The sequence below is a fragment of the Molothrus ater genome, chromosome 1 (assembly GCF_012460135.2).
Source record: "Molothrus ater isolate BHLD 08-10-18 breed brown headed cowbird chromosome 1, BPBGC_Mater_1.1, whole genome shotgun sequence".
Taxonomy (NCBI): Eukaryota; Metazoa; Chordata; class Aves; order Passeriformes; family Icteridae; genus Molothrus; species Molothrus ater.
In genome coordinates, this window is record NC_050478.2 from 78,247,844 (window position 1) to 78,273,630 (window position 25,787).

At 40.4% G+C, this 25,787-nt stretch overlaps 1 protein-coding gene across 1 annotated transcript in view; it reads left to right on the forward strand.

Annotated features, from left to right (window-relative positions):
* The window catches only part of MYO10 (myosin X), a 162,931-nt gene that overhangs the window by 81,972 nt on the left and 55,172 nt on the right, over positions 1 to 25,787 (forward strand). Inside the window, exons 4-17 of the mRNA XM_036406885.1 lie at positions 7,593 to 7,780; positions 15,101 to 15,235; positions 16,240 to 16,364; positions 17,249 to 17,262; positions 17,386 to 17,470; positions 18,137 to 18,240; positions 20,369 to 20,498; positions 21,424 to 21,542; positions 22,260 to 22,406; positions 22,595 to 22,695; positions 22,931 to 22,997; positions 24,112 to 24,204; positions 24,934 to 25,002; positions 25,182 to 25,264. Coding sequence (XP_036262778.1) covers positions 7,593 to 7,780; positions 15,101 to 15,235; positions 16,240 to 16,364; positions 17,249 to 17,262; positions 17,386 to 17,470; positions 18,137 to 18,240; positions 20,369 to 20,498; positions 21,424 to 21,542; positions 22,260 to 22,406; positions 22,595 to 22,695; positions 22,931 to 22,997; positions 24,112 to 24,204; positions 24,934 to 25,002; positions 25,182 to 25,264 — 1,460 coding nt within the window. The remainder of the gene's footprint in view (positions 1 to 7,592; positions 7,781 to 15,100; positions 15,236 to 16,239; positions 16,365 to 17,248; positions 17,263 to 17,385; positions 17,471 to 18,136; positions 18,241 to 20,368; positions 20,499 to 21,423; positions 21,543 to 22,259; positions 22,407 to 22,594; positions 22,696 to 22,930; positions 22,998 to 24,111; positions 24,205 to 24,933; positions 25,003 to 25,181; positions 25,265 to 25,787) is intronic.

Genomic DNA, 25,787 nt, shown 5'->3' on the forward strand with positions numbered 1-25,787 from the left:
TGAAGGAATCTCTTAGTGTAGAAGTTAAGGTAGCTGGGTTACAAAGTACAATTTTTTTCTTGAAGAGATAGCACAGCCTTTGCCCTTGGAAGGGCTTGGGAACAGGACTGTGTTGCACCAAGGGAAGCTTAAGGTCACATTAGCTGGATTGAAGGGTCAACATCACAGACAAGGCTGCATATAAGAGGGTGTCCTGTTGCCCAACAGTTGCCTGTGATCATCTGAAATCATGTTTTAAAATAGTCCAAAACTATTCCAAAATATTCTTGTGAACTGTGCTGGTGGAATCAAGCATAAAGCCTGGCTTTGAAAAGGCCTTGGTCTGTTATGCCTTGGATCCATTCTGTGCTCAGCACAGAAGGAGAAAAGGCCAGCTGGGAAGTGGTTGGTAGGAGAGGCTGCAGTTTCCATCATGGACTGAAGGACATGGTTTGAAAGTACAGGTGAGCAGTGTGAGAAGACACTTAACAAAACCAGTGACAAGGAGAACATGTAGAAGGTGGGTCTTGGCTGTTGGTGTCTGATCTTTCTACTGACATTCCATGTCATGTCCTCGTTCCCTTGAAAAGATCCTCTCCTGTGGGTGCTCTTGAATTTGTAGTATGGCCTATGTATGTACAAGCAGGTCATTTTGCAGTCAATCCTACAGCTGAACTTAAAAATAAAAAAAACCAACAGTTTAGGGGTTATAATGTTGAATGCATTTACAAGGAACACAGATATAGAGAAAAAGCAAAGCTGATATAAATTTGGGTGGTTGGAAGTTCACCATGAGTCACCAGACATGGTGAGGACTGCAGGAGCCCAAGCATGTAAGGATGATTATAGAGTATGGCATTTCCATCTTAGGAATGACTTGATTGGTTGAAAACATTTAAAACATGCAGTTTTAAAAAATATTAAATTGTAGTTTAGTACTTCACTTTGATTATGGTTTTTAAGAAAGAAGCTTTGCTTCAGACATGAGACAACTGGATTCTGTCCCACTGAAATTAGCATGGGACTAGCTGAAAGACAGGGTATACTTACCACAGTGAGGATAAATCGAGATCCTACCATGAACAAGGGCATTAATTACCATCCTCTTTATGGCATACCATTGCTCCTTCTTCTGCCTCCCCTAAAAAGCACACCAGAATGTGGCCCAGCCATCTTTCTCCTTTTTCTGCTGATGTGTATGTGGTAGACATTTGGTTTTCTTTGCCACAGCATAAACTCAACCCTGATTACCATCAATCCTTTCACCTGAGAGAGCTCTGGACCACAAAGACCATAGCTGCAGTGTGGAGCAAACTCTTCTGTTCCCAGGTTTTTCATCCTGACACCTTAAAATTTGATGTTGAAAACATAATGAAGTTTGATGGCTATTTTGTGGTCTTCTAAAAGTTACCTGCCACTGCATGTTCTGTGAAAACACTGGTTTTATTTGGTAAGATTCCTGTAGCTGTGATGATTTAAAGGTACGAGATGCAGAGGTTGTGTGGAATAGTGATAAAAATCTTTTCCCATGCCTTTTGTAAAAGTAACATAGAAGTAGCCATTTGAGTAGCTTATTTGAGGTGAGCCAGCTGTACTACAGTTTAATTTGAAGTTTCCCACATATTAGAGCCCACAAAGTAATACTTGTGGAATAAATTGGAAGGTTAATAGCAATACCCCATTAAAAAAAAAAATACTTTTACTTTTCAGACACAGAATCAGTTCCTTAAGAAACTCCAGGAAATTCAGGAGTTGTTCAAAAACAGTCCAGAAACATATTTTTTGAGGCATCAGTAAGCATGCTTTTCCTTCTCTAATAACATAGATTTTTCACACTTTAAAGAAGAAAGGCTTGAAAGTGCTCTTAAGGAAGTTGAACTAAGTCCTGTTTCTCGATGTCAATGTATATATCTGTAACAAAACATCTTAATTTCTGTATTTGATCTATTCCAGAATCTCTAGTTCCAAGCTGTGAAGAATATTTTGAGTTTTGGTTGTAGTAAGGAAACACAATGATAGAAAGAAGTAGAGTAATGCAGTCTTCTTACACCTGTTTTAATAATGCAAGCAGTTTCTGTTGAGATTGTTGATCAAAGATTTAATTCAGGAGCAGCACATAATGTGCTTCAACAGAGTCCTCCAGTCTTCTTCTGCCTTCTCTCTCGCACTCTCCCTGTAGCATGAGATATGGAGAGCCTAAGTGTGTGTCCTTCCTTGCTTCCCCCTCTTTATTTATTTATTTATTTGTGGAAGCAGGAAGACTGGGATGTCTCAGATGCTAGAAGTCTGTGAAGTACAGAGGGGCACCTTGATGTAGAGAGTGTAAGGTCAAGAGAAGGGTAGTGTAGAAAAAATTTAATGACCTTACACGGGAAAAGCGAGCTTGGGTAGAACACAGATATCATAAGGGATCCACAGAAACAGAAAAGTTATTGTGGAGAAGTTTTGACATAAAAGGGAAGAAGTGCAAGGTGTATGGTTGCTGGATGTGGAACAAACCTGAAAGGATATACCCCAAAATTCTAAAAAGCATCTTTGAAGGGGAAAAGATGAAAAGCAGGGTGACTCTGGTGTATTCAGTATGTTTGGTTTATAGGACTAATAAAGTGGTCTTCCATTAGGGCAGTTTTCTTATTCATTGCTTTTTCATTATAGAGAATCTAAAAAAAAAAAATTGAAATTTCTTACTCTACTTTTTTCTCTTTTAATCTGAAAGCCTTTTCTGCATGGGAAAGTAAGACATTTCAAACTGTATTTTGTTCCTACATTGAAAACTTTTTTCTTGTAGTACTAAGTGTAAAATACACAAAAGTGGATTTGGATCAATAAAAGCTTGTATGTAATTTAGATTTGTTTGGCATCAAACTAAAATAAATTGATTGTGTTTTTATAAAAAAAACCCCACCCTCTCATGTTAGAGGACTACTCTGACTATATTAAGTTTTGCTAGAGTACTTCTGTGGATAACAGCAGTCTTTGTCAGCTCTTGTTTAAGAATAAATTGTTTTTCAGTGTTTGAAGAACTGTGGGATAATTTCAAGACGGAGGCTCAAAGCTAATTGCTATCAGAAGGCAACAAGCAAAACAAAAAGCATTCAAAGAACTGAGGAAAAATCTCTTCCTTTCTGAAGTACATCTTTAATTTTGTCTTGCCTTACTCCATGTCTAGCTGAGAAGATAGGATTGGAACTTCTAATTTTGTAAGTCCTTGTAGACAATCAGCAAACAATCTTGTTTACCCTTTTTGCTGAAAGGGGGAGCAGGAGTGTCTGTGGTTTGTGATTAAAGGTGTTTTAGGAGATTAATTAACAATGTAAAATTCCAGTAAAAATTTGAAAGTGCAAAAGGAACCCAACCTTTAATACAGTAATCAAAGTGCTGCATTGGGATTCAGGCTGAGTAACTCAACTTCCATTTATTCTTTGGTTTAAATAAATACATTAGCCATGATCTGATAACAAGTTGTTGCTGGTTTAGTCTGTACCAAAGTAGTTCAAGAGTTTGTGTATGGTTCTGTGTGAAGCCTTGAGACAGTCATATATCAGGGAATGGTAAACTGCCCTGTTCATTGCCATGGATTTAAGGGGTCAGGCTTCTAACAGGAGTTCTCACAGTATATCACTGAAAAAAACTCTCAAACTATTTCAGCTGGAAGTCTCCAGAACTCCCCTGTCTGCTTTCTAGTGCTCTGGTAGCATTTCTCCCATTCATAATTGTTTTGGAATGCTTTCATTAAAATAAGTAATTACTGACTTCCAGAATCAGATTAGAAACTGCAAAGAACAAAAAAAAAATTGGATTACTGTCTTACAAGCAAAGTGAAAGTGTCATTCTTACGTGATCATACCTTTTCTAAAATTTCACGTGCTTTGTGGTGTTGGCATCATATATAATTTAGAGATCCTGCTTCTGATTGCTAACCCATTTAATTTGCCATATGCTGATGTCTGGTGCAGAAATAGTGCTCAGGAGACAACACACATCCACGAGCAGTCCTGCATTTTTTTGTGTGTTTTTACACCGGTTTAACCTGCTGCTAAGATTCTTGCATTTGCCAGACCAGAAGGTCTGCCCTGCAAAAAAGGGGCTGTGTTGTGTGACTGCTCAAGGTCTCCAGGGGAGGGCAAGTGGAGGAGCCTACAAGAAAGATTGAGAGGCACTTTTTCTGGGGGCATGTGCTGACAGGACAAGGGGGAATGACTTCAAACTGAAAGAGAGTATGTTTAGATTAGATATTAGGAAGAAATCCTTCACTGTGAGGGTGAGAGCACTGGAACTGTTTGCCTAGAGAAGTTGTGGATGCCCCATCTCTGGGAGTGTTAAAGGCCACATTGAATGGGGCATTGAGCAATTTGTTCTAGTGGAAGGTGTCCCTGGCCATGACAGGGGTGTTGGAACTACATGATCTTTGCTCTCATTGCAGCCCAGGCCGTTCTGTGATTCTATAAAGTTGAGAGTTGCTAGCGTTCTTCATGGGAGTACATGTATCCTTCCCCTCTCCCCGAGGTTCCTAACTTCGGGACTCTTAGAGCTGCCACTCTGGGATCTACTGCTTATAAAATATTGCTTCTAGTAAGACGTTGTGATAGGTACTGGATGGGATAAGTAGTAAGCCTGGAAGTGATGTAGGAAATTATTCTTACAGCAGCAGATCTTGCTGCAGTGGAGTATCCTAGAGGCAATTTACAAAGACTTCTGGAAGATTTGTCTTTTAACGTGACCTTTTAAAATAATTGGAATAATTTTTAATAACAGTGCTGCTTCAGCCCATTGATACTTTGCTGAACTACCCTGGATGAAGGCAGAGCCTTTGCTTGGGCCAGCTAACTCCTTAGTCCATGCAGACTAAGCTGGTTGTGGCTACTCCTGGGTCAGACTGTGACACCTGGTAGGTGATAAATGTGATCCACTGTGTCTGTGAAGAATATGCTTTTTTCATCATATTGCCTTGGGATGAGGAAGTTGTTTTTGAAGTCCCGAGTTTGTTCTGTCATGTGCCATTATAATTTGGTGGCAGTTTGTGCATGCATTTAACTTTTCCTGCAAAGAGCTAGTACACCCTTAAAGCACCAGAAGACTGGAACCACAAATCTGCATCTTTGTCAGTAGAGACTGTGGTTCTTCACATTTTTGCTGAAAGGAAAAGATAGAGAGAGGATTTTTTTTAATAGTGACATGTCCTAAGCATTACTCAATGAGGTGATTTTTTACCAGTATGATTTCTGATGTTCACTAGGTTTCTTTTATTGCTGTAATACACTGCCCCTTTCTCTATTATACCTCATTTCATTACAAGGCAATGAAGCCAGCTCACTTTATTTAATAAACTTTAATAATTCACAGTAATGACTAATATTCTGGAAGTCTTTTTGTCACTTAAAAAAAAATGTGCTTAAGTCATGTGAAAGACTGCCCCATTTTAAATGAGTGTATGCAGAAATGGACTGCTGTCACCTCTTCTGATATTTACTATTTTGAAGAGAAGCAAGAAAAGTCCCAATGTGTAGCCCATGGTGATGCAGTTTTGCCAGTGCTTTTTCGTGGAGGTACTGTTCTGTCAGGTACTTCCTCTTGCAGAAGCTATAGAGTGATTATTTAGTGATGAAGCTAGATGGTATCATGTTTCATGGGGATTTTTTTATTTACATCTTTGCCATGGCATCTGTTGGGATGATGTGCCTCAAGTTACTCTTTTCCAAAGACTTCAGCCAGACTTTAATAAGGGAAAGAGGAGGATCCGTAGCAGTCTCTTTTATTGGTCATACTTGGACTGCAGTCATGTAATTAAAAAAAGAAGCCTCTTAAAATTTTTCCCTGTGCAATCTGTGCTGAAATATGTATCAAACAGAGGAAGTTTTTTTCAGAGCCTTCCTTGTTACTTATTACTTATTTAAGAGTCCAAGAGGGGATGATCCCAGGAAATTAAGCTGTTGTCTCAGTGCTGTAATTGCCTGCGATACGATCTCATGTTGAAATGGTATCTCTCTTCTAGATGAAATCTTCTGAGCTGTCGCACAGCATGGGAGGGTGGGGGGGTGGTGTTATAAAACACAGATTGAAAATTCACCACTCTGTTAAAAGTGCTAGAGTTACAGTGAGGAGGGATATTCCTCTTACTGCTAATAAAATTGTCATGATTTCAAGGGCACCACTGCAGTTCCCCTAGCAAATGCTCAAAGCTGCAATTTGTGTTGGGCCTGATGGAGGGTGAACAGGTGGATAATGGGGGCTGTAACAGCAGGGTAACAGTGAGAAAGGAGAGCTGACACACAGCGATAATTGCATGTTAATTAAGGAGAAAAAGAGGGAGGCAGGTAGATGTGGGCTTTTAATGCTGCAAAAGAGACTGATGGAGGGGAAAGGAAAGTATGGGGGAACTGATGGTCCCTTTGTCTTAGTGAATGCCCTGTGGTGGCTTAGAGAAGGAGGGGCAGGGGGAGCGCGTGGGGCTGCCTTTCAGGGGTTTGCAAGACGTTGCTCCCCTTATCCATCCATCTCTGGTTAGGGGTCTGTGGAGGTGAAGAGAGCCCCAGTCCAGCTGTCAGCTTCACAGCTGGTTCCTGTCAGTGATGAGAGGATTGGTGAGGCATCTGTCTGTACATGGGGGCTGTGTTACAGGGCTGGAGGCTGCCCAGCCTGGCTCTTCACCAGTCCAGAGCAGGGCTCTTGTAGCCAGGTGTCAGCTCCCTGCCTGTAACCGCAGAAAGGGCATTTAACGAATTGGAATTGGGACTGCAGAAGTAACGCTGCACATGCTGTACAGTATATCAATTAATTTCACATGCCCCAGAAACTCTGGAGATAGCATGCTTAATGTCATCTCCTACCTCACTTAATGGAATTTTATTAGAAAAATATATTGAAGTGGATAGAGGGTGAGGGAGAAATTGAACAGCATTGTGAACAGACTGTTGAAAATGATCAGGTTACTGCAGCCTAATGAGTTAAGGCAATGGGAATGGGCATAAGCTGCTACCTGGGTGGTTTTGACTGATGTGCTATCTAATTGCAGTGGGATAGAAATTAATGACTTGCCAGTTGCTGTTCTGCATCCAACTAATATTAAAAATGTTGTGGAAACCCAGTGATTCTGGAGCATCTGCTGCTTCACATGCTTTTCTTAGAGCCTGCTATTCTAAATATTATGGTCCTAGTGTCTACCATAATGCCTGATACTTCTGTTTTAAAAGTGAGTAGCAGAGAAGGACTTGGATGCTCTACATGGAAATACAGACTTTTCCACCGTTACTTTGGGCTCAGTCAGGTTTTTAGTAAGTTCAGCAAGTCCCTAAGGACACATGAGAAGCAGCTGTAGGCCAGCGCTGATAGGCATTACCATGCAGCTGTAAGCAGCATTAAGGCAGGGATTTGTACAGTCAATAAGCTCAGTGTTATAGGTGGGGTAAGCCTGAGAACATGACAGAGATGGGAACAACTTTCGCCCTTTTGTTGCTTTTCTTGAAAGGAAGAAATCAGGGAAAATTGCTGGCCACCTTTATCCAAAGGATTGTTATGGTTTTGCAAGTGTGTATTTCTTGTCTGTCGTTAGACAAGAGTGTCAATCTGTTCCCCACACATGTGCTAACAGCTCTGGGGGTGTTGTGTGCTTGCAGACCTACATTGGTTCAATAGTGGCCTCGGTGAACCCCTACAAGAGCATCCCGGGGCTGTACGACCGCGCCGCCGTGGAGCGCTACAGCCGGCACCACATGGGAGAGATCCCGCCCCACATCTTCGCCGTGGCCAACGAGTGCTACCGCTGCCTCTGGAAGCGCCACGACAACCAGTGCATCCTCATCAGGTGAGTGCTGCCTGCTGCTGCTGCTCTGGGTGCCCCTGATGGTGAGCTGTGGCATTCACGTTTTCTGAAAATCTCTTCACCCAGGATTTTTCTCCTGGGAAGCTGAGAAGGCTCAGAGAAAAAGGAAAACAAATTCTTATCTCATTTGCTTCTCCTGTGTTGTGCTCACATGTGGAATATGTTTGGAGATTGTTTATCCAACAGGTGGTTGTTTCATTGGTTTCTGCTGTGGGTTGTTTTCATTCTTTGGCCAATTAGTGCCAAGCTGTGTCGGGATTCTGAAAAAAGTCATGAGTTTTCATTATCATCTTTTTAGCCTTCTGTAAGTATCCTTTCTGTATTCTTTAGTATAGTTTAGCTTAGTATTCTTTTATAAAATATAGTATCATAAAAAAATAAATTAGACTTCTGAGAACATGGAGTCAGATTCATCATTCCTTCCATCGTCGGGGCACCCCGTAAATACAATAGTGAGCCTTTCAAGGTGGTTTGGGAGCATGGCTGTGGGCCACGTGGGGAGAACTCCAAAAGAAAGTAGACTTTTAAAACAGCATGGTTTCAAGAGAGTTCTGAACTTGTTTTGTGTCATTCTGTGTACCTCTAACAAAACGTTAAATTTTTTTAATGTGTCTTAAAATTACATTTAGTGAAAAAACTCTGTTGAATTTTTTTGGGCATTTTTGGTCTTCACACATGAAATGTTACCCTAAGTGTTTTCCCACCAGTTTAAACATCTCTGTGCAGCTCAGTAGTTTGTCACCACTGTACTCTAATTCCTGTATGGAGAGGAAAAAAAAACTTAACCTACCAGTTCTTGAGATATGCAGTAAATAAGAATAGCAAAAGAGAAACCCCTCCACATTTCAGCCACTTAATTCTGCCTGATTAATCTTCCTTGCCTAATCTTGTTGTGCTTTAATTTAATGGTGATTTAATAGCTTCCCGTTTGAACCACTGTGTCACTGGTATTCAGGCTCTGGCTGGGGCCGAGGGTGCGTTAGGGAGCAGTTGGCATTTCAATAGCTTTTCACTGCTTTCAGCTCCTTCCTTCTGGCTCCAGAAGAGCTGAAAGTGCAGCCAGCTCTTTTCCCATTCCCTAGCCTGCCAGCTCAGCTGTGTTGGCTCACACACAGGCAGAGAGACCAAAGTCTGGACCTCCAGATAAGGAGGAGCAGGTCACTGCAGCATGGCCCCGGCCACCAGGCTCTGGACAGGGGGTGATGCTCAGTGGGGTAGGAGACCTTATGTCTCCCCTTCCTCTCCTCTCTTGCCTTCAAAACATTTTTGTGATTAGGCCTACTTGCTGTCATCTTCTGCACCACAAGGTTACACGTGTAGAGTTCTTCAGGCACGAGCTGACATGATTTTGGCTGTCTCCCGACCTCCCCAGGAGTCCCTGTGGTGGCTGTAGGACTGACTGCAGCCCGGGGCAGACGGTGGGACAGAGAGGGGGTGAGGCACAGTGAGAGCAGCACCTTTGGCAATAGGCAGTTTCTACTGACATTTCAGATTGTGGGCCAGGTTGCAAGGCTTCATGGATACGAGGGGGATTTGGTGTATGTAGTTCAGCACCCAGGCTCTTGTTAGAAATGTAGATTAGCTTCAACACAGCCAGGCCTGCCTTGCAACTTTCTGCAGGCTCTCAGGTCACTGTGCCCACCTGCCCTCGCCTCTAGGGAGGTTCTGCTTTGCAGTGACACAAAGCTGAAGAGTGTGTTTTTTCAGCTTTCTTTCACTGTATTTCTCCCTCTTATTACTTGATACATAGTTCTGTGCATATAAAGATGAGCTCAGGTAAGAATCCAAGCAAAAATAAAATTCATAGAGATCTTTGTCATGTGACAATAGCTAGCCTGGAGTCATGATTTTGTGTTTTATTGCCAGGCAGGCACTTGTGAGCAGCCTGTGTATACAAATTTAGTGACCAAAACAATTTCTGGTGGCCATTGGTATTTTTGCCATTTGGCACTAGTCTCAGTATTTTACCTTTCATTCCAGTTCCTCACAAGCTGCCAAGAGGAAAGGAGGTTATGTCCTAAAATGGACATAAGCAGAAGTGTGTGATGTTCCAGGGGAGTCTTCAGCACTTTCTGCTCTGTAAACCATGTGCTTTGGTACAGATAAGCTATAATATGGAGAAGTTTTGCATTAGGAATCCCTTTTAAAATTGTATACTGTGGTCATGGATTGAAACAGTGATTTGTTTAAGTTCTGTGTTTCAGATAAGTGGCACAATACAACTATTTAAGGGTATCTTGTTACTGCAGAAATTGAGGAAATGTGCAATTTAAATTTAAAAAATTGAATGCCAAATCTGCTTTCCTTAAAGAGCATTAGCTGCTCTATCTGTGAAGGACTCAGAATAGGATTTTTTTAAAATTACTGAAGGTTTCCATGGCCTTTCTACAGCTTAGGAAAATCCCTGTTGTCACATATCTCGTTTAGGGCATTAGAAGTGGAGGTATGACAGTGTGCTTGGCAAACTCAGCATCCTGATCATTCCTGCATCTTTTACTGGTTTAGAATTAGACATTGCAAAAAAGTCACTGTACTGTCACTGTAACTTTCTTGGTTACTACTGGCATTTGAAAAAGAACGTAGCCAAGTAGAGCTCTTCAGTGTTTTAACTTGGACAAATATTCTGGTCTTGCATTGTAATGTAATAATGTAAGAGATGATGAAGAGGAAAATTCTGTTGCATCTCGAAAACACGGTGGTTAAAATGAGGGAATTATTCACATTCTGATAGGCAGTTTGAGCTGCTCCTGACCTTGGGATCTCAGCATTCGGTAGCAAATTTTAACAGCCACACAAAGGAAGGCGCTTGGAATGCTTTCTGATGATCCTCTGGACTTGAAGTGCCCCCTGCTGGCCCCCAGAATTAGCTCAGCTTTGGTTTGCAGCTGCTTTCTTCTGGCTTTGGGTTCAAAAACCTGTGAAAAATATTAATATTGGGATATTTTTTTGATTGGAGTAGGGTGAGAGGGTGAATTGCAGAACACAAATTAGAAAAACTCAGAATATCATTTAAATGTGAGACCATTTTTCCTGTATAACCGTCCAGAGGTGAAAAGGAAGGAAATGCGGAAGAGATGATAAATTGAATCACCCAGAGATGCTTATTTATTGGTGTGTGTAACAGGCATTAATTAATGATAATGCTGCATAAAAAGGACTTAGCAGCCTAAGATGTTAACAAAACAACACACTGAAGAAGCTGTACACAACTGGTGTATTAGAATATGTACATAGTTGTGAAATGGTGTTTTACCTGTCACAGGCGAAAAAACTAGCATTTTTTCTGTAGACAAAAACATCTGCATCAATGAATTCTCAGTTTCATGTTGGTCTGAATCATTACTGCAGGGTCCAGTTTCATTTAAAACGGGGCGGGGGAAAAGCCCACCATGTAAAAAACATCTTCTGATTTTTCAGCTGGGTGCCTCAGGAACAGGAAGAAAGTCCATCTAATTTGAGCAATAGACAAGTGGCTTATCCTGGTGTTGGAATGGGGCTGAGCTGCCCCATGATTAGCTGAAGTTCACAAGTTGAGACCAAGTTCAAACCTCCACACCTTTATTACAAGAATAGGAAAATATTTTTAGGTTTGGTTTGAGGTTTTTTTGCTGCTCTGTTTAAAGTGACCTAGTCTGTGCAGAAGCAAACAAACGCTCTTCTCTCAGATAAAATTGCAATTGATCCACGTCATAGCACTCCCAAAGTGTAAAGGGAGCCACAACCATTGCTCTGTATGACATTCAAGTCAGTGCCATGAGTGGGAAATCACTGTCTGATACCAATTTGTTCTCTCTGTTATTATTATCTCATGGCCTGAAACTTTTTGTTATTGTTGTTCAGCTTGAAAATCAGTATGAAACAAATCTTTTCTATGGGACCCAGACCTGTGATGGGTGTGGTGTCCTTGTGAGACTGATGCACCAAAGTTCAGATGTGCATTTGATGAAGTATATTTGCTGAAGGGCCCTGTATTGTCTATGTGTATCTGTCTTGGGGTTTTAAAGGCAGCAGACTGTAAGGCCCCAAAAACCTCACTTGTTGAGACTCCTGAAAGGATTTATGGTTGTTTGTGTACTCAGACACATGGGAGAAGTACTGAGAAGATGTTTTCAAGGGGGGTCAAAACAACAAAAAACTTCACTGGCAACTTTAGAAAATCAGAGAACTTTTGCAAAGGTTTAGAGCAGCATTCCATCAACAAAACACTTCTCAAAGCATTAACTTAGCCCTTCTATGCTCATCCAATTTTAAGTTACACAGAGCTCCAAGAAGAGGGAATTAGAGGAAGAAAGAGAGAAAGGCAGAAAAGATGCAGAAAAGAACAAGTATAGCTATCACTCCTGGTTCCAGTGGTGTTCAGCTGATAGAAATTCCAAGAGGAGGTAGGGTCAAGACATGTGTTGGCCTCCTGTCTCACTTCAAGTACCCTTTGGCCTTCCCGGGCCCTTCCCCCCTGTGGGGTTTCTGGTCATTTTGCCCTCAGGAGCTGGGTTAGGACTTCCAGAGGTGCTCATGGAGCAGTGCCTTTGGTGTGTCAGCGATTAGCAGCCACTACAGACTGTTCTGCTGTTTCTTTACCCAGACAGAACAGGGAAATGATTTAGTGTTACGTCCTTCAGAATGAGGAGTCTCTCTCAGTGACCCCTTTTTACGTTGTGGCAGTTGTGAGTGCAGGCTGCTGTGCCCTTAGCCCTGCATAGATCAAGTCATGGAGAAAGTCTAAAGGTCTTCTAAGTGGGGGCCTTCTGGCCTGCTGTCAGACTTAATATGTTCACAGTCCTGAATGTAGTGATGTGGAACAAGCTGGGCACTTAAATTCATGGGCTGGAAAGGTTGCTGGAAAGGTTGCACTAAAATATTCACCCTTTACTGACCTTGTAGGCAAAAGCTTTCTAAGCACTCTGAAAGATTGATCCCATGTAACTGTAAAAGTGAAGAGAATGGAGTGGTTTCTACTAAATGAGCAGAGAACGTTGTGTAAATCAATCCTTTGGACCTTGTGGAACTGAAGGTGGTTCAGAGGAAAGTTTTAAAAAGTAATAAGAAGTATAACATGGGAAATGGCTAATGGAGACAGGCACCTTGAATTTGGGGCACTAACCATCAAGTCCTGCACAGCAGAAAGAGTGCCAGGATGAATTGTTGGTTTCTCCTTCTGCCATGAGAACTGAGAGGTATCAAATGAAACTAATGGAGGTGGATCTAAAAAACAAGACCATCTGCTTTTTAAGGGAGTATGGCTAGAAACTCATGGAAGATAAGTATATTGAGGGTTACAAGACATGTAAAAACCAGATTTAGGTCAGGAAGCCTCTGAACAGCAAATAACTGGAAGCTGGAAGAACACAAGGGAAATAATCTATGTCTTCATGGGCATCTCCAGTTGGCAACTGTCAAAATAGGACATTGGGGAAGTTCAGAATCAAACCAGTTCTGAGTCTCTCCTGTTTTGAGAAAAAAACAAGAGCAGGTAATTGTGCATTATGCCAGCTGTACCAGAGAGAGGTGCAGGAGGTATTTTTCCATCAGCTTTGAATATCTCACTTGTAGAATGGCTCTCATTTACAGTGGGGTAACTTTCAGCTTCCACAGAACTACAGATTCTGCAGATCAAGGGACAGTGGGTGGGGCAGAGGAAGGATGGTATCAATGGAAGAGGTGATGTCCTCAGTGTCACCCTGTGCCTGCTTTTGAGCTATATGCATGGCTCAGAGGGAGAGAATTAGGCAGAAGAGGTGTGTATCACTTGATGATTTATTGCACTAGACAAGAATAATGCAAGGGTTTGTGAAGCTCTCTCACAACTACTAGTAAAAATGTTTTTTTATGGTGAGTATTGAATGCAGGAATGAATGTTATCTGTTTCTTCTTGGGCAGAAGAGATAAGTGAAAAGAGAAAGGGAAGGAATACTGAAAAGGCCAGACATCAACAGTAAAATTACATAAAAAACATCAATGGTAAAATTACATATAAAACAGTACAGAATTTGTTTGATGTGGTATAAATATAATGGATGAATCACACTTGCTGGAACATATTGGCATTTATGAAGATGTCTCATTATATTTCCTGAATGTCTCTTCCCTAATTTTATTGTTGACATTCATTTGCAGGAAAATGTCATGCTGTATTTATGGGCAGTGCCTTTCTTCCTTGCATTTTACTAGAAAGCATCATTATACTTCGTTGTAACCTAAAATCAGTGGGGCCATTACTCAGCAATGGCACAACAAAAGACTGTCAGATTATCTAGGCTTGCTCCACATGCCCAGTTGTGCTCCATCAAAGTCAAAATTCCCACTTGCTATAATAGAAAAGGTGAAGTAAGACCAAAATGTACCCTCTTTCTTTGGGAGTAAACTGGAATTAAGTACAGCTTAATGAGGAGCTAGGCCACAGCTTAGGATACAGTGCTATTGCTGTAGATGAAGAATGAGCAAGCTAGACAAACTTTCCCTACAAGTTATATTTCTTAATAGCTCACAGTGTCTGTTTAGGCTACATAATTTAGGGTACTGGGGAAATGAGCCAAATCTAAACTTTCCCTTTTTAGAGTGTTGGCTTTGAAGGGAAACTGAGTATATTGCCTTCTGTTTGCATCAGCAGGGTTGCTTATTAATAATTTGCTTTTAAAATGTCAATTTAGCATTATCAAATGGCTTTGTTCTCCTGTGGGTGGTGATGAGAGGTTTTATATCTCTGATGGTAATGAGAGGTGGAAATTGGATATTTCGAACTCACATGAATCTGGTTTGTTTCAAAAGATATATAAAAAGTGTGTTTAAGGAGTATGTAGCTTACTAAGAATTTCAGTATTAATTATATGAGTAGCCTTTATGTGTTGGAATGTGTATTTGTGTCTCTAACTTCCTCCTCCTCCCAGCGGGGCTCCTTCATTAGCTAAATTGCTGCAATGTATACCAAACCTTCCCATATGATTCTTTGTTTGGTCTTTATCCCTTTACCATGTCTTTGTTGTGAGTTTATTTTAACATGATAGTGGGAAGTGTTGGATAATTGTTTGCATTCAGAGAGCTCTTTGTTGTCTCCTAGGTGTGTGTACACATGCAGTCAGTGCCTTGAAATGCTGTCTGGGCAGTTAAAAAGCTTAAGGACAGCTCGTGTTTTTCCCTGGATGTCATATTCAGGAAGTTTCATGGGGTGTTCTGGCTTCATTTGTCCATCACTTCTAGTCACCCCAGTCTTGCTGACCTCCAGTAATGTAGAGTTTAGGTGGCTAGCCAGAGCGCTTCTTCACTGGCCACTGGGACTGTGCAAACCATTTCCTCCCCTTCTTTCAGTGGCGAAAGTGGTGCTGGTAAGACGGAGAGCACTAAGCTGATTCTCAAGTTCTTGTCTGCAATGAGCCAACATTCACTGGAGCTGTCCTCCAGAGAGAAGACCTCCTGTGTGGAGCAAGCTATTCTTGAGAGCAGGTATGGGATCTTTCAATACACAGGTATTTTTTTCAGAAGATATAAACTTTGACATTGAAATAAGATCTTGCAATGTAATCAAATATGTGTGTGTGTTTACTGAACAGTAAAATGTGTACTGGAGAAAGGGAAGTATTCCATTTAACAAAATTACCTGGCTGCTTTAGAGAATTGTGAGCATGTAGTATCTCTTAGTGAAGCAAAAATACAGAGTTTTGAATTGCATGAAGCTTTAATGGTGGCTTTCATTTGTGTTTGGGGCTGAATTCAGATAATCAGAGTAATGGAAATGGGTGATGGGAGGAAGATACCTTTGGTTCAGTTTGTGTAGCCTGAGGATACGGTAGAACAAGATACAGCATGGTGAGGATAAAGTGCTCAAGTGATAAAAGCATGCTGAGGAAAGGGAGGATAAGGAGAGCTGATAAGACAGATGAGTAAATGCATCAGATAAATTGTACACAATCTGTGCAAGCAAAAAAGAAATCTTGGTGTTGACGTGAAATTACATGGTTCTAAACTATTTAAAAACAAAGGCAATTTGAGATGCTATTACTTTTGTTTATCTTGCTTCATCTCTGCTGTACATGCTGTATCTTGATGTAGGTTTTTTTTTTTTTAATTTCCCTAGGACAAGGACTCCTTGCCTCTATCTAGCAATCTGCATGCACTGAGATTTCTTATTTCTATCATCTGAGTACTGCAGTGAGAATTGTGTGCATCTTTTGAGCAATTACAAAAGAAGTAGGAAGTAGCAGTTACTACTCTGAAGCTGCAGAGTAGTTCAGTGTGATTTATCTTCCCTGTTGCATGAATACTTGCATCTTCTGCTAGAAAAATGAGATGCCCATTGCTAAATGGAGGGTAATGCTGGGATGTAGGCTGCTGCTGAGTGGAGTGTCAGAGGGGAGCTTGTCAGAGTGCTGTTCCTTTCACCAGCTCCATGTGAAGTTGTTGGCATGCTGGTCACATGTTAACACTCCTGTCATTCTCTGTCTTCACAGTCCAATTATGGAAGCTTTTGGCAACGCGAAGACTGTTTACAACAACAACTCAAGTCGCTTTGGGAAGTTTATTCAGCTGAACATCTGTCAGAAAGGGAACATTCAGGGAGGAAGAATTATGGATTGTATCCTCGTTTGGTGATTTGACCCCTGTTTGTGGGAAGCACCCGTGTACCTCCTTGATGGAGGGCTGAAGGAGAGCTGGCTTGCCTTTGTCTCTCCTTTCACCTCATCCTGAAATATACACAGTTAAATTGAGCCGGTGTAGGTGGGAAGAGGAAGCAGCAACACCAAATTCACACATGCACTCCTGCTTTTGTGGTGGTGTGGGGTGTTTGTACTCTTGGAGGAGCAGCACTTCGTATTGCTGCCCCTAGCGTGACATGGCTCGTGTGCATTTCCCATGTAATGAGCTAAAACAGCCTGAATCCTTGTGAATAACTTGAGTTGTCAGCCATTTCCCTCATTACTGTACCCAAAGATAAGCTGCTTACTTCTCTGGAAAAGAACTTGAAAGAGCAGAGCTGCTCAATTTCTGCAGTGTGAATCTGGGTAGGTTAAATCCTCAGATTTGTCCTGCATTTGCCAAAATCAGTCTATGAGCCACCTCCACCAGAGCAGCAGAGGTGTGGGGATGAGGAATATTCCAAGGAGATCCTACCTGCTGTTTTAAACTGTGTTTTCAGTGGGGAAAATTTAATTCTTGAGTTTTTTTCCAAGCTTTAGGGGGAAAAAAAAGCAGATGTCATTTAAAATTCAGAATCTCCCAAGTCCAGTTTTGATGGGATGGAAGAGAAGGTGCTGATACACTGATATTAGAACTGCTACAATATTATCATTCTTGCTACTTTATTTATCTTGTTGTAGGTGTATGAAACAAGCGTAGCATGTTTTAAGACCATGATAGTCTACCTATTGTCTCAAACAAAAGAAGGAAGATTATAAAAAGCTTCTGCATTAATTGATTTTTACTTTATTCCTTGACTGAAGCTTCTCTTGCTGGCTCCAGATTTATTGGAAAAAGTAAGATGATGTTTGCTTTTGCTTATTTAATTGTGTTTGATTAAATTTTTGTCTGAAACTGTGGATAAAAAAATTGTCTTCAAAAATGATCACTTAAGTGGAAACTATTTTTTACTTTGACAGAATCGTGTAGTAAGACAAAACCCCGGGGAAAGAAATTATCATATATTCTATGCTCTGCTGGCAGGGATAGAAGAGAGAGAGAAAGGTGAGTGGCAAAGCACAAGTCATACAACTGTGGTGGTTTTCTGCTAGCAGTCAGCAGTGGTGACAGCAGTGGAGAATTTAACTGCAGAAACCCACTAACCCAAGCTGAGAAATAGGTTATTTATTCAGCTGGGATTCAGTGAGTGGGAATTTGAGCTCAACTTGATAAAGGAACCTGCTTAGCTGAAGAATGTCACTGAGCTGATGGTAGTTTTCCTCCCAGCTTCTGCTGTGGCCTTGGGAAAATTACTTGGGGACAAACATGCCTCATTGTGTTCAAACTGAATATTTTTGCTGGTACTAAATAACTCCACAGCAACAAAGATAAATAATTCTGGTTGCTCTAATCCTTTCTCATAAAGAATAAATCCACTGAACAAAAGAAATGACATTTGTATACATGCAAAATTTCCTAAAGCTGTTTCAGCATCTCCCTGTGGGCCTGCTGTCTTTGCATGCTAAAAAGTAGAGTTAACTCTGTTATGCAGCTAAATAAAACAAAACCCAGCAAAATAACCCCCCATCTGATTTTAATATAAAGCCTTGTCTTGTGCATTGTCATAATTTCTGAGGAAATGAATTGTGAACTGTTTAAGTCTGACATAGTGACTTGTGGAGTACTTCTGTTTTGGTATTCCTTTTCACTTACCCTGTTTTCTCTCATTAGATGCTTTTTACTTATCTGTACCTGAGAACTACCACTATCTGAACCAGTCTGGATGTACAGCGGATAAGACAATCAGTGACAAAGATTCTTTCAAGGAAGTCATTGTGAGTTGCTTCCCTCGTTCCTTTGCTTTAAAAGTGCTGGAAGTTCAGGTGTGTGGGGCCCATTGACAGAGCAGGGTACAAAGCCTTCCTGTGCTTTCCTCCATGTGCAGCTCTCTCACTGAGGGATTAATCTTACAGGGATTTATACTTTCTCAGAATGCTTCACTGTCATTTTGAGCATGCCTTTATCTTTCCTCCAGTATTTCATTTTTGCTCATTGTTTCAAAGTATGCTGTAATTTAGCAAAATGCCTATGTTTTGAAATGAAAAGAATATCTGTTGGGAAGTCAGTAAGACTTTTATATGCCTTTGCCTTTCCCTGCGTTGTTTTATATTCCAGATATGTATGCATATGCATATATGTATATATATACATATATAGACATATACATATACATGTGTGTGTGTGTATACATACATATATATATATCACTGGTTTTCAGTCTGAAAGCTTTGCCCAGTTCATGTGGTATCTACTGGGTGGAGTCTGCAGTACAGCACACAGGGAGCAAAGCACCTGTGACTCTTTAAGTTGCAGCTGGAAAATGCAGTTGTATGGAGTAACTTACACAATAGAGTTATGAAAACATAAACACAGATTAAAAAGCCAGGTCCTGATGGAATTTCTCTGAATGGCTTTATGTTCTCACCTCCACAGCAATTAGTCCATACTGACCACACTAATTGGGTATTGTAGCACTGAGGTGATGTGTGTTAGATTTTAAAAATCATATAAAACATTTGGTTTTATGCCCTTCACCAAACTTTTTTTGCTTAGCTATGTTAATCTTTTTGCCAAACTGATGAACTAATGTCTAGTGGATGCAGCAGATTTTTTCAGTGTAAAAATCCCTCATCCTCTATGGCAGAAGGAAGTGTTGGAAACATTGGTAACTTACCTATATTGTAGTCACATGCTGAAGTTGATTGTCATGGCATTTAATTTGTGCTAATCATGCCAGGCTAGGCAGACCATGAAATCAGCTGGCCAGGTGATGTTTGCCTGCTGCCTGCAGCATGGGCAGGCTGGGAGTGGGGCTGCCAGGCTGCATTCCCAGAGCAGGAGGTGGGCAGAAACCTCCTAGCTCACCCTCACCTGCCTTTTCCTGTTATAGTCAGGTCCTTTGCCTGCTTTTATTGCAGTGTAAGTCTTGGAAGTGTTGCTGAAGGGAAACTTTTTTATAGGAGACAGAAAGGAGCAGCACAGTGCGCAGGGAGATGAACTTGTAGTGCTGCTTCCCTTTAGTTGTGAGAGGTCTTCTTTACAAAATAAACCTTCAACCATTATCTCTACCCTGCTTTGAGTTGTGGGATGAGTCTGAGGCTTTTCCATTTGTAATGGATGATTTATGAAAGTCAAAATGTGTCATCTGTCAAATACCTGCAGTGACTATAACACGATGAGTCTGACTATAGGGGCACAAAACAGTGATCTGGTCTCAGAGAGGCTCATATTACACCCAAATTTGGAAAGTTTGGTCATTTCAAGAGGCACACAGTTACCCCTTCTGTGTCAAAGGAAAGAATGTGTTCCTCTTGTTTTAGTGTTTCTTTTAATATTTTACTATTTGCTCTTCTCCTCATTTATGTAATTGAGCCTTGATTGTTGCCATACTGTTTATTCATAAATTCAACACTTTTTATATAGTTACTTTTCTTCTTCAGTTTGACTGGAAGTTGTCAGACCACATTGGTAAGGTGCATGTTTGGGCACAAAAATTATCAAATCTTACATGTTGCTGTGTTTTCTCCCTCATGCCTTGTTACCTACAAGGCTAGTAGGCAAATTTTGGTAAAAACATGCAGGAGGTAATCAATTAATAATTCAAATTACAGTAATTGCAACTGATGCACAACTCAGCAGGTCGTTCCAATATTTATATGATTTTAATGATGAATTTGAAAGCAAATTACAACATCATTACCACATCAAAATGAAATTTCTTAAAAGCAGAGTGATGCTTACATGTTCCAAGATGTCCCAGTGATGCCTTAGAGTGTATTCAGTTTGGGTTGAAACCAAAGGAATGAACTCGAGCCAGCTCTCTTTTAGTCCTGACTTGCTTTCCTAAGGCCTCCCATTTTTGAGTCTGTGCATGTTATTGAAGAAGCTCACATGTCATTCCAGACTGCAATGGAAGTGATGGAGTTCAGCAGGGAGGAAGTACGAGAAGTTCTGAGGCTGTTGGCTGGCATTTTGCATCTGGGAAATGTTGAGTTCATCACTGCTGGAGGGGCACAAGTGTCCTTTAAAACAGGTGAGAAGGCTGTGCATCCCAATCTAAATGTTTCTTGGGGTTCTGAAAGCCTTATTTGTTGTTAGTATATCTGAACATAGCAAGGACAAGTAGTGAAAGGGTTTTACTGCTTTTTAACATCTGTAAATGTTGATTAAAATGTTACTTTGAGAGGATGGGGTTTGACAGATAAGGCAAAGTAGTCTGCTGCTGGATGCTCAGTCTTAATTTGGGAAGACCTTGAGCACATACTTATTCCATTAACAGTAATGAAATTCTATTTGAATCTAATTCCTTCTTTGAAATATTCTCAAGCTGATAAAACAGAAGTGCTCAAATACATTCCCTAACCAGGATCTCCACTGAAAGTATCTTTTTTTAGAGCTTGCAGTATTTCAATTGCATATCTGAAAGAATGTGCTGGTATGTCTGAAGATTGAGCTGGTGGGCATTTAAAATGTTTGTTTAAGTATGGCATTAGAGAGTAGAATTATGTACTGTTTTATATACCACATTATAGCAAAACTGAAGATTAAAGTATGCATGGAAGAAAAATGTCACTGGTTAATCCTCATCATCCCAAGAAAAATGGAAACACATTCATGTGGACAAAGAGTCTATTAATGTTTGTATCTGGAAAAATGTGTTAGTAGATTAAGTTCTTGGTGTAGCATTAAGAGGAAAATAAATATTTGTGACTTACTTGTGATGTACTTTTACAACTAATTTCCTTCAGTTGCTCATATTTATGCCTTTTCATGAGCAGCAAAACAGTATCCTAGAATTTCTTGTTGTGTTTTCATCTTTAATTCCTGTCATTTTAGGAGCATCTTAAATGGTAGTGGTAGTTGTAGTAGTAATAATAATAATAATAGTCAAAAACAAATTGGTTTCATAGCTTTATATATTTAAGGACATATTTATATTTGTCTTTCTCTTTTGCCAGCCCTGGGTCGATCTGCTGAGTTGCTGGGGTTGGACTCCACACAGCTAACAGAAGCATTGACTCAGAGGTCAATGATTCTCAGGGGAGAAGAAATCCTAACACCTCTTAGTATACAACAGGTAAAGGCATCTCAATTTTGACATGTTTTTAGGGTCTTTGAAAGATGTCTTAGTCTTCAAGTCTAGAGAAATCAGTGATCACTCAAGAACAGAACCTTAGCTCATGCATCAGAGTTGTAATCAAAAATATTACATAGATTCTTCTGGTAAGGGTATAATCTCTTAAGAGCCCATCCAATAATTTTGGCCAGGGCTTATAGCTTGTCCCTTGTTATTTTTATGAACACTGATTACTTCCCATTTTTTTCAAATTCTAAACATGTAGGCTGATATTTTTTTCACTATTGACACTTGTGTCAGGGGGATGTTTTCTCAAAATTTTCAGGAGAAATATTTTTTATCATTAGAGAGTGAATTAGAAATAGGTATGCATAACATTATATTTCCCTCTGGAAAAGGGTGAATGAATTAAGGTATTGTCTCCTACACTTCTCTTTCCTTCCTCCACACCTGAAGTTTATAATTTCCTAGTGTTTTGAATGCTGCCTGAAGTGTAAAAGCCACATTTTAAAGTGCAGCTTTTTTAAGTTAAACTGTTAAAGGCCAAATCATGATGCTTTGTAAGTGTTAATACAATTGCTGCCAAGCTACATAGGAATGGGGAGCTGCTTGCATTATGCATTGTTTTGTGCTGTGCTAAGGACACTGACCAGCAGAATCTTGTCAATTCTCAGTCATGGGGTGGTTGATGTGTTGTCTATTCCCTCTTTAACACAGGCAATAGACAGCAGAGATTCTATGGCTATGGCACTTTATTCTCAGTGTTTTGCATGGGTCATTAAGAAAATCAATAGCAGAATCAGGAGCAAGGAAGACTTCAAGACTATTGGAATTTTGGACATATTTGGATTTGAAAACTTTGAGGTAGGTTTCAAAAGTTTATTCAGATGGATTGTATGGTATTTATGCTTTATTTATTTATGCTTTACATATTTTTGTCATCTTCTTTGGAACTTGATTTTTAAGCATGTTATTACCTAACCTATTCCCTTGCTTGCAGAGTAAAATACTTAAAGTGTATATGCATTTTTGAAAATTTCTTCTCTCTTTAGGTAAACCGTTTTGAGCAGTTCAATATTAACTATGCAAATGAGAAACTTCAGGAGTATTTCAACAAGCACATCTTTTCCTTGGAGCAACTGGAATACAGCAGGTAAGAGAGAGAGGAGAAATCTGAAAGAATTTTGACAATATTGTTCAGTTGAAGTCTTAGTTTGCAGCTACCTCAGCTTCCTTTGACTGCTCTCTGTCTGGAGCAGTGTATTTTTATATGGAGCAGTATATACAGCAAACTGATTTTGCTGTAATTTGCAAGATAAACACACCAGCTTCTCCTATTTCTACAGCTAAAATAATTTCAATAAAAAGGCCCACTTAATTTTCCTTAGGGAAGGACTAATTTGGGAAGATATTGACTGGACAGACAATGGAGAGTGCTTGGATCTTATTGAAAAGGTAAGAAAGAATTTGATACTCTTACCTATTTTTATTTTTTTGTTCTGAGGTAATATGTCTTTAAAACATTTGTCAATGCAAAGAACAAGTGAAGAAAATGGTGGATCTTGCATGTTTAAATAGCAAACTTTTAATCAGATCATTTTCATGTATGGTTGTGTTAAGTATTCTATTGTGAGCTCTTTTCCTTGCAGCAACTTTTCTCCATGTGTGCTGGTATAAAAAAGCAATATTTGGAGATGATTAAAAAGAACCACTTGATCCATGCTCTCTCTTGCCATCAGTGCAAGGCAGGCTGTGTATGTTATCTCCATGGCAGGCTGTGTGACTCCAAGAGTTCAGACGGGCACAGACGCGAGCGGCAGCGGGCAGGGGATCCAACGGGCAGGACGTGACTGCAGTCAGGGCAGGGTGGCTTTTCAGGAGCTGCTCTGAGCCCTTGGGAAGTGGCTTATTAAAATGTGCACCTGGACAACCATGTTTTCCTGAGAGGCTGTTATCAACCTGGAGCTTGCTGGACACATTAATTAACTGTGGGGTAGCTTGCTTTGTTTACCACCTTTTCTAGCATGAGAAGTGGGGAGCATCAAAGGAAATTACACAGAGGCATATGTAAAACAAAGGGAGGTTGTGCTTCACCCAGGGTGAAGTTAAACTGTGTATCTTTTGCTCTGCCTCTGGGCACTGTGGGTGCTAAAAGTTTGCAGTGATTCAACAACTGGGTGGATAATTATATGGAAGAAACTTTTTTGAAAGGCTGTTTTACACAAACTCATCAGACTTCTGATCATTGGAGGTCTTGGAGGCTAGGGATAGATTCTGGGGCAATATCACTGGATGCATCTAAAAACTGCCTATGTCAGGAGAACTGATTCTTCCAGTAGCTTGTTTTTCTTTATTTTGTCCACAGATCGTATGCTCTATATTTCAAAAGGAGCGTTTCCAGAAAAACAGGATTACAGTCACCTTCAATAGTGGGGTTTTAGTTGTGTATGAGTGGTGTTGTGCCTCTCTGCGCGGAGCAACTTCAAGGACTGTGATTTTTCCAAACAGGGGACAACAGCTGTGTCCCTCCATGCACTAATTCATCTTCTGCCTCTTCTTTCTGTTCTAGAAACTGGGACTGCTAGCACTCATCAATGAGGAGAGCCACTTTCCTCAAGCTACTGACTCCACCTTACTGGAGAAGTTGAATGCCCAGCATGCTGTATGTGATATTTTGCTGATATTTGCTGTGCAAATTATGTAGGAACTCTTTGCTTTGGTAGAAATTCATGGTTCAAACATATGGGTGCATTGTTCTAGAGGCTTTTTTGGATGTGATCCTACTTCCCTGGCAATCCATATACTTTGTTGACAAGGCTGAGTTGGTTACTGGAAGAACATATTCTTGTTGCTATTCACTTAAAGGTTTCTATTGTGGTGAATAAGTCAAATTCTACTCTAAATGAGAGCTCTGTCAACCTGCAGTAGCTCAGATTATTTAGATCTTCAGTTTCCCTTGATGTAATAAAGCATTTGCCTTGATGTCATTTACTGAAATTTTGCTGTTTCCTCTGTTCAGGTTAGTGTTACCTTTATTTGTGATACTGGAATTATTTTTCACAATTTCTGGGATGCAAGCATATCCACCAATCTTCATAACTGCCAGTTTAAGACAGAGCCTTCTGTTTCAAAGTGCCTTTTATAGATGGTTCTGCCAGATGGGGTTCAGGTTTAGTATAATGCCTTTTTATGTGCTATAAATCTGTTATTACTGCATTTGAAGCAGCCCAGACTAACAAATCCTATTATCATGAGTTGCTTGTTTGCTTTTGGAGCACTAATCTTCCAGAGAGTTTACGGGAAGAACAATGGTCTGTTTAGGTATGGGTTGAGAGGATTATGTGACAACCCCCTCCAGATATTTCTCTCTTTTTTTTCCCTGTCCAATTAGAACAATCCTTTTTATGTAAAACCAAGGGTTGCTGTTCACAACTTTGGAGTGAAGCACTACGCTGGGGAGGTAATTTCTTTATTTGCTGAAATTATTCCAAGCAGAACTTTCATTAGCTTAATTTTCCCCCAAGGCTGCTCAAAATTAACTAAAGCACTCTGTTCCCTCAGCACTTTTTACAGCACCGCTCTTGTGAGAGGTGCCTGACTGTTTGGCTTGTTGTTCGAACCAGCTCTCTTTCCTTCTAGGTCCAGTATGATGTCAGGGGGATCTTGGAGAAGAACAGGGATACTTTTAGAGATGATCTCCTGAACTTGTTACGTGAAAGCAGGTAAGTTTCTGCGATTTTTGTTAAGGACATGATGCTAAGGGGTGTTGTATCAACTAATTCTGCCAGGATTGAACACTTAATTCTGCTGGGGTTTGAATGTTAGATGTTGCATAGCAGCAGACCTTGACAGACCTGAAAGGAGCACAGAATGACACAGAGATGAGCATATCGTATCCAAGAAATGAGCATGTCAGAGTTGCCTTGTAAGCAGGTCTGACTGTAATCTGTTCTCACAAAGTTGGGTTTACCTACATTGTACTATTGTTGTTGTTCAGTCCAGGGGCTTCCTAGAGAACTAACTTGCTGCTCTGTAATAAGTAAGGATGCTGGAAGGTGGTCATAGTTTTAAACTGTTTCAGAGTGCCTCAGAGGCAGTGTGCATGTGTGGGTTTTTACTTCATATTTGTGTTTCTGGCATTCCCTCATTGGTTGAACACTTGCTCTCGGAGACTGCCAGGGTGCAAACTGCCATATAGCAATTGCTTTGAGGGGACAACTTCTATTAAGATTTATCTGACTGAAA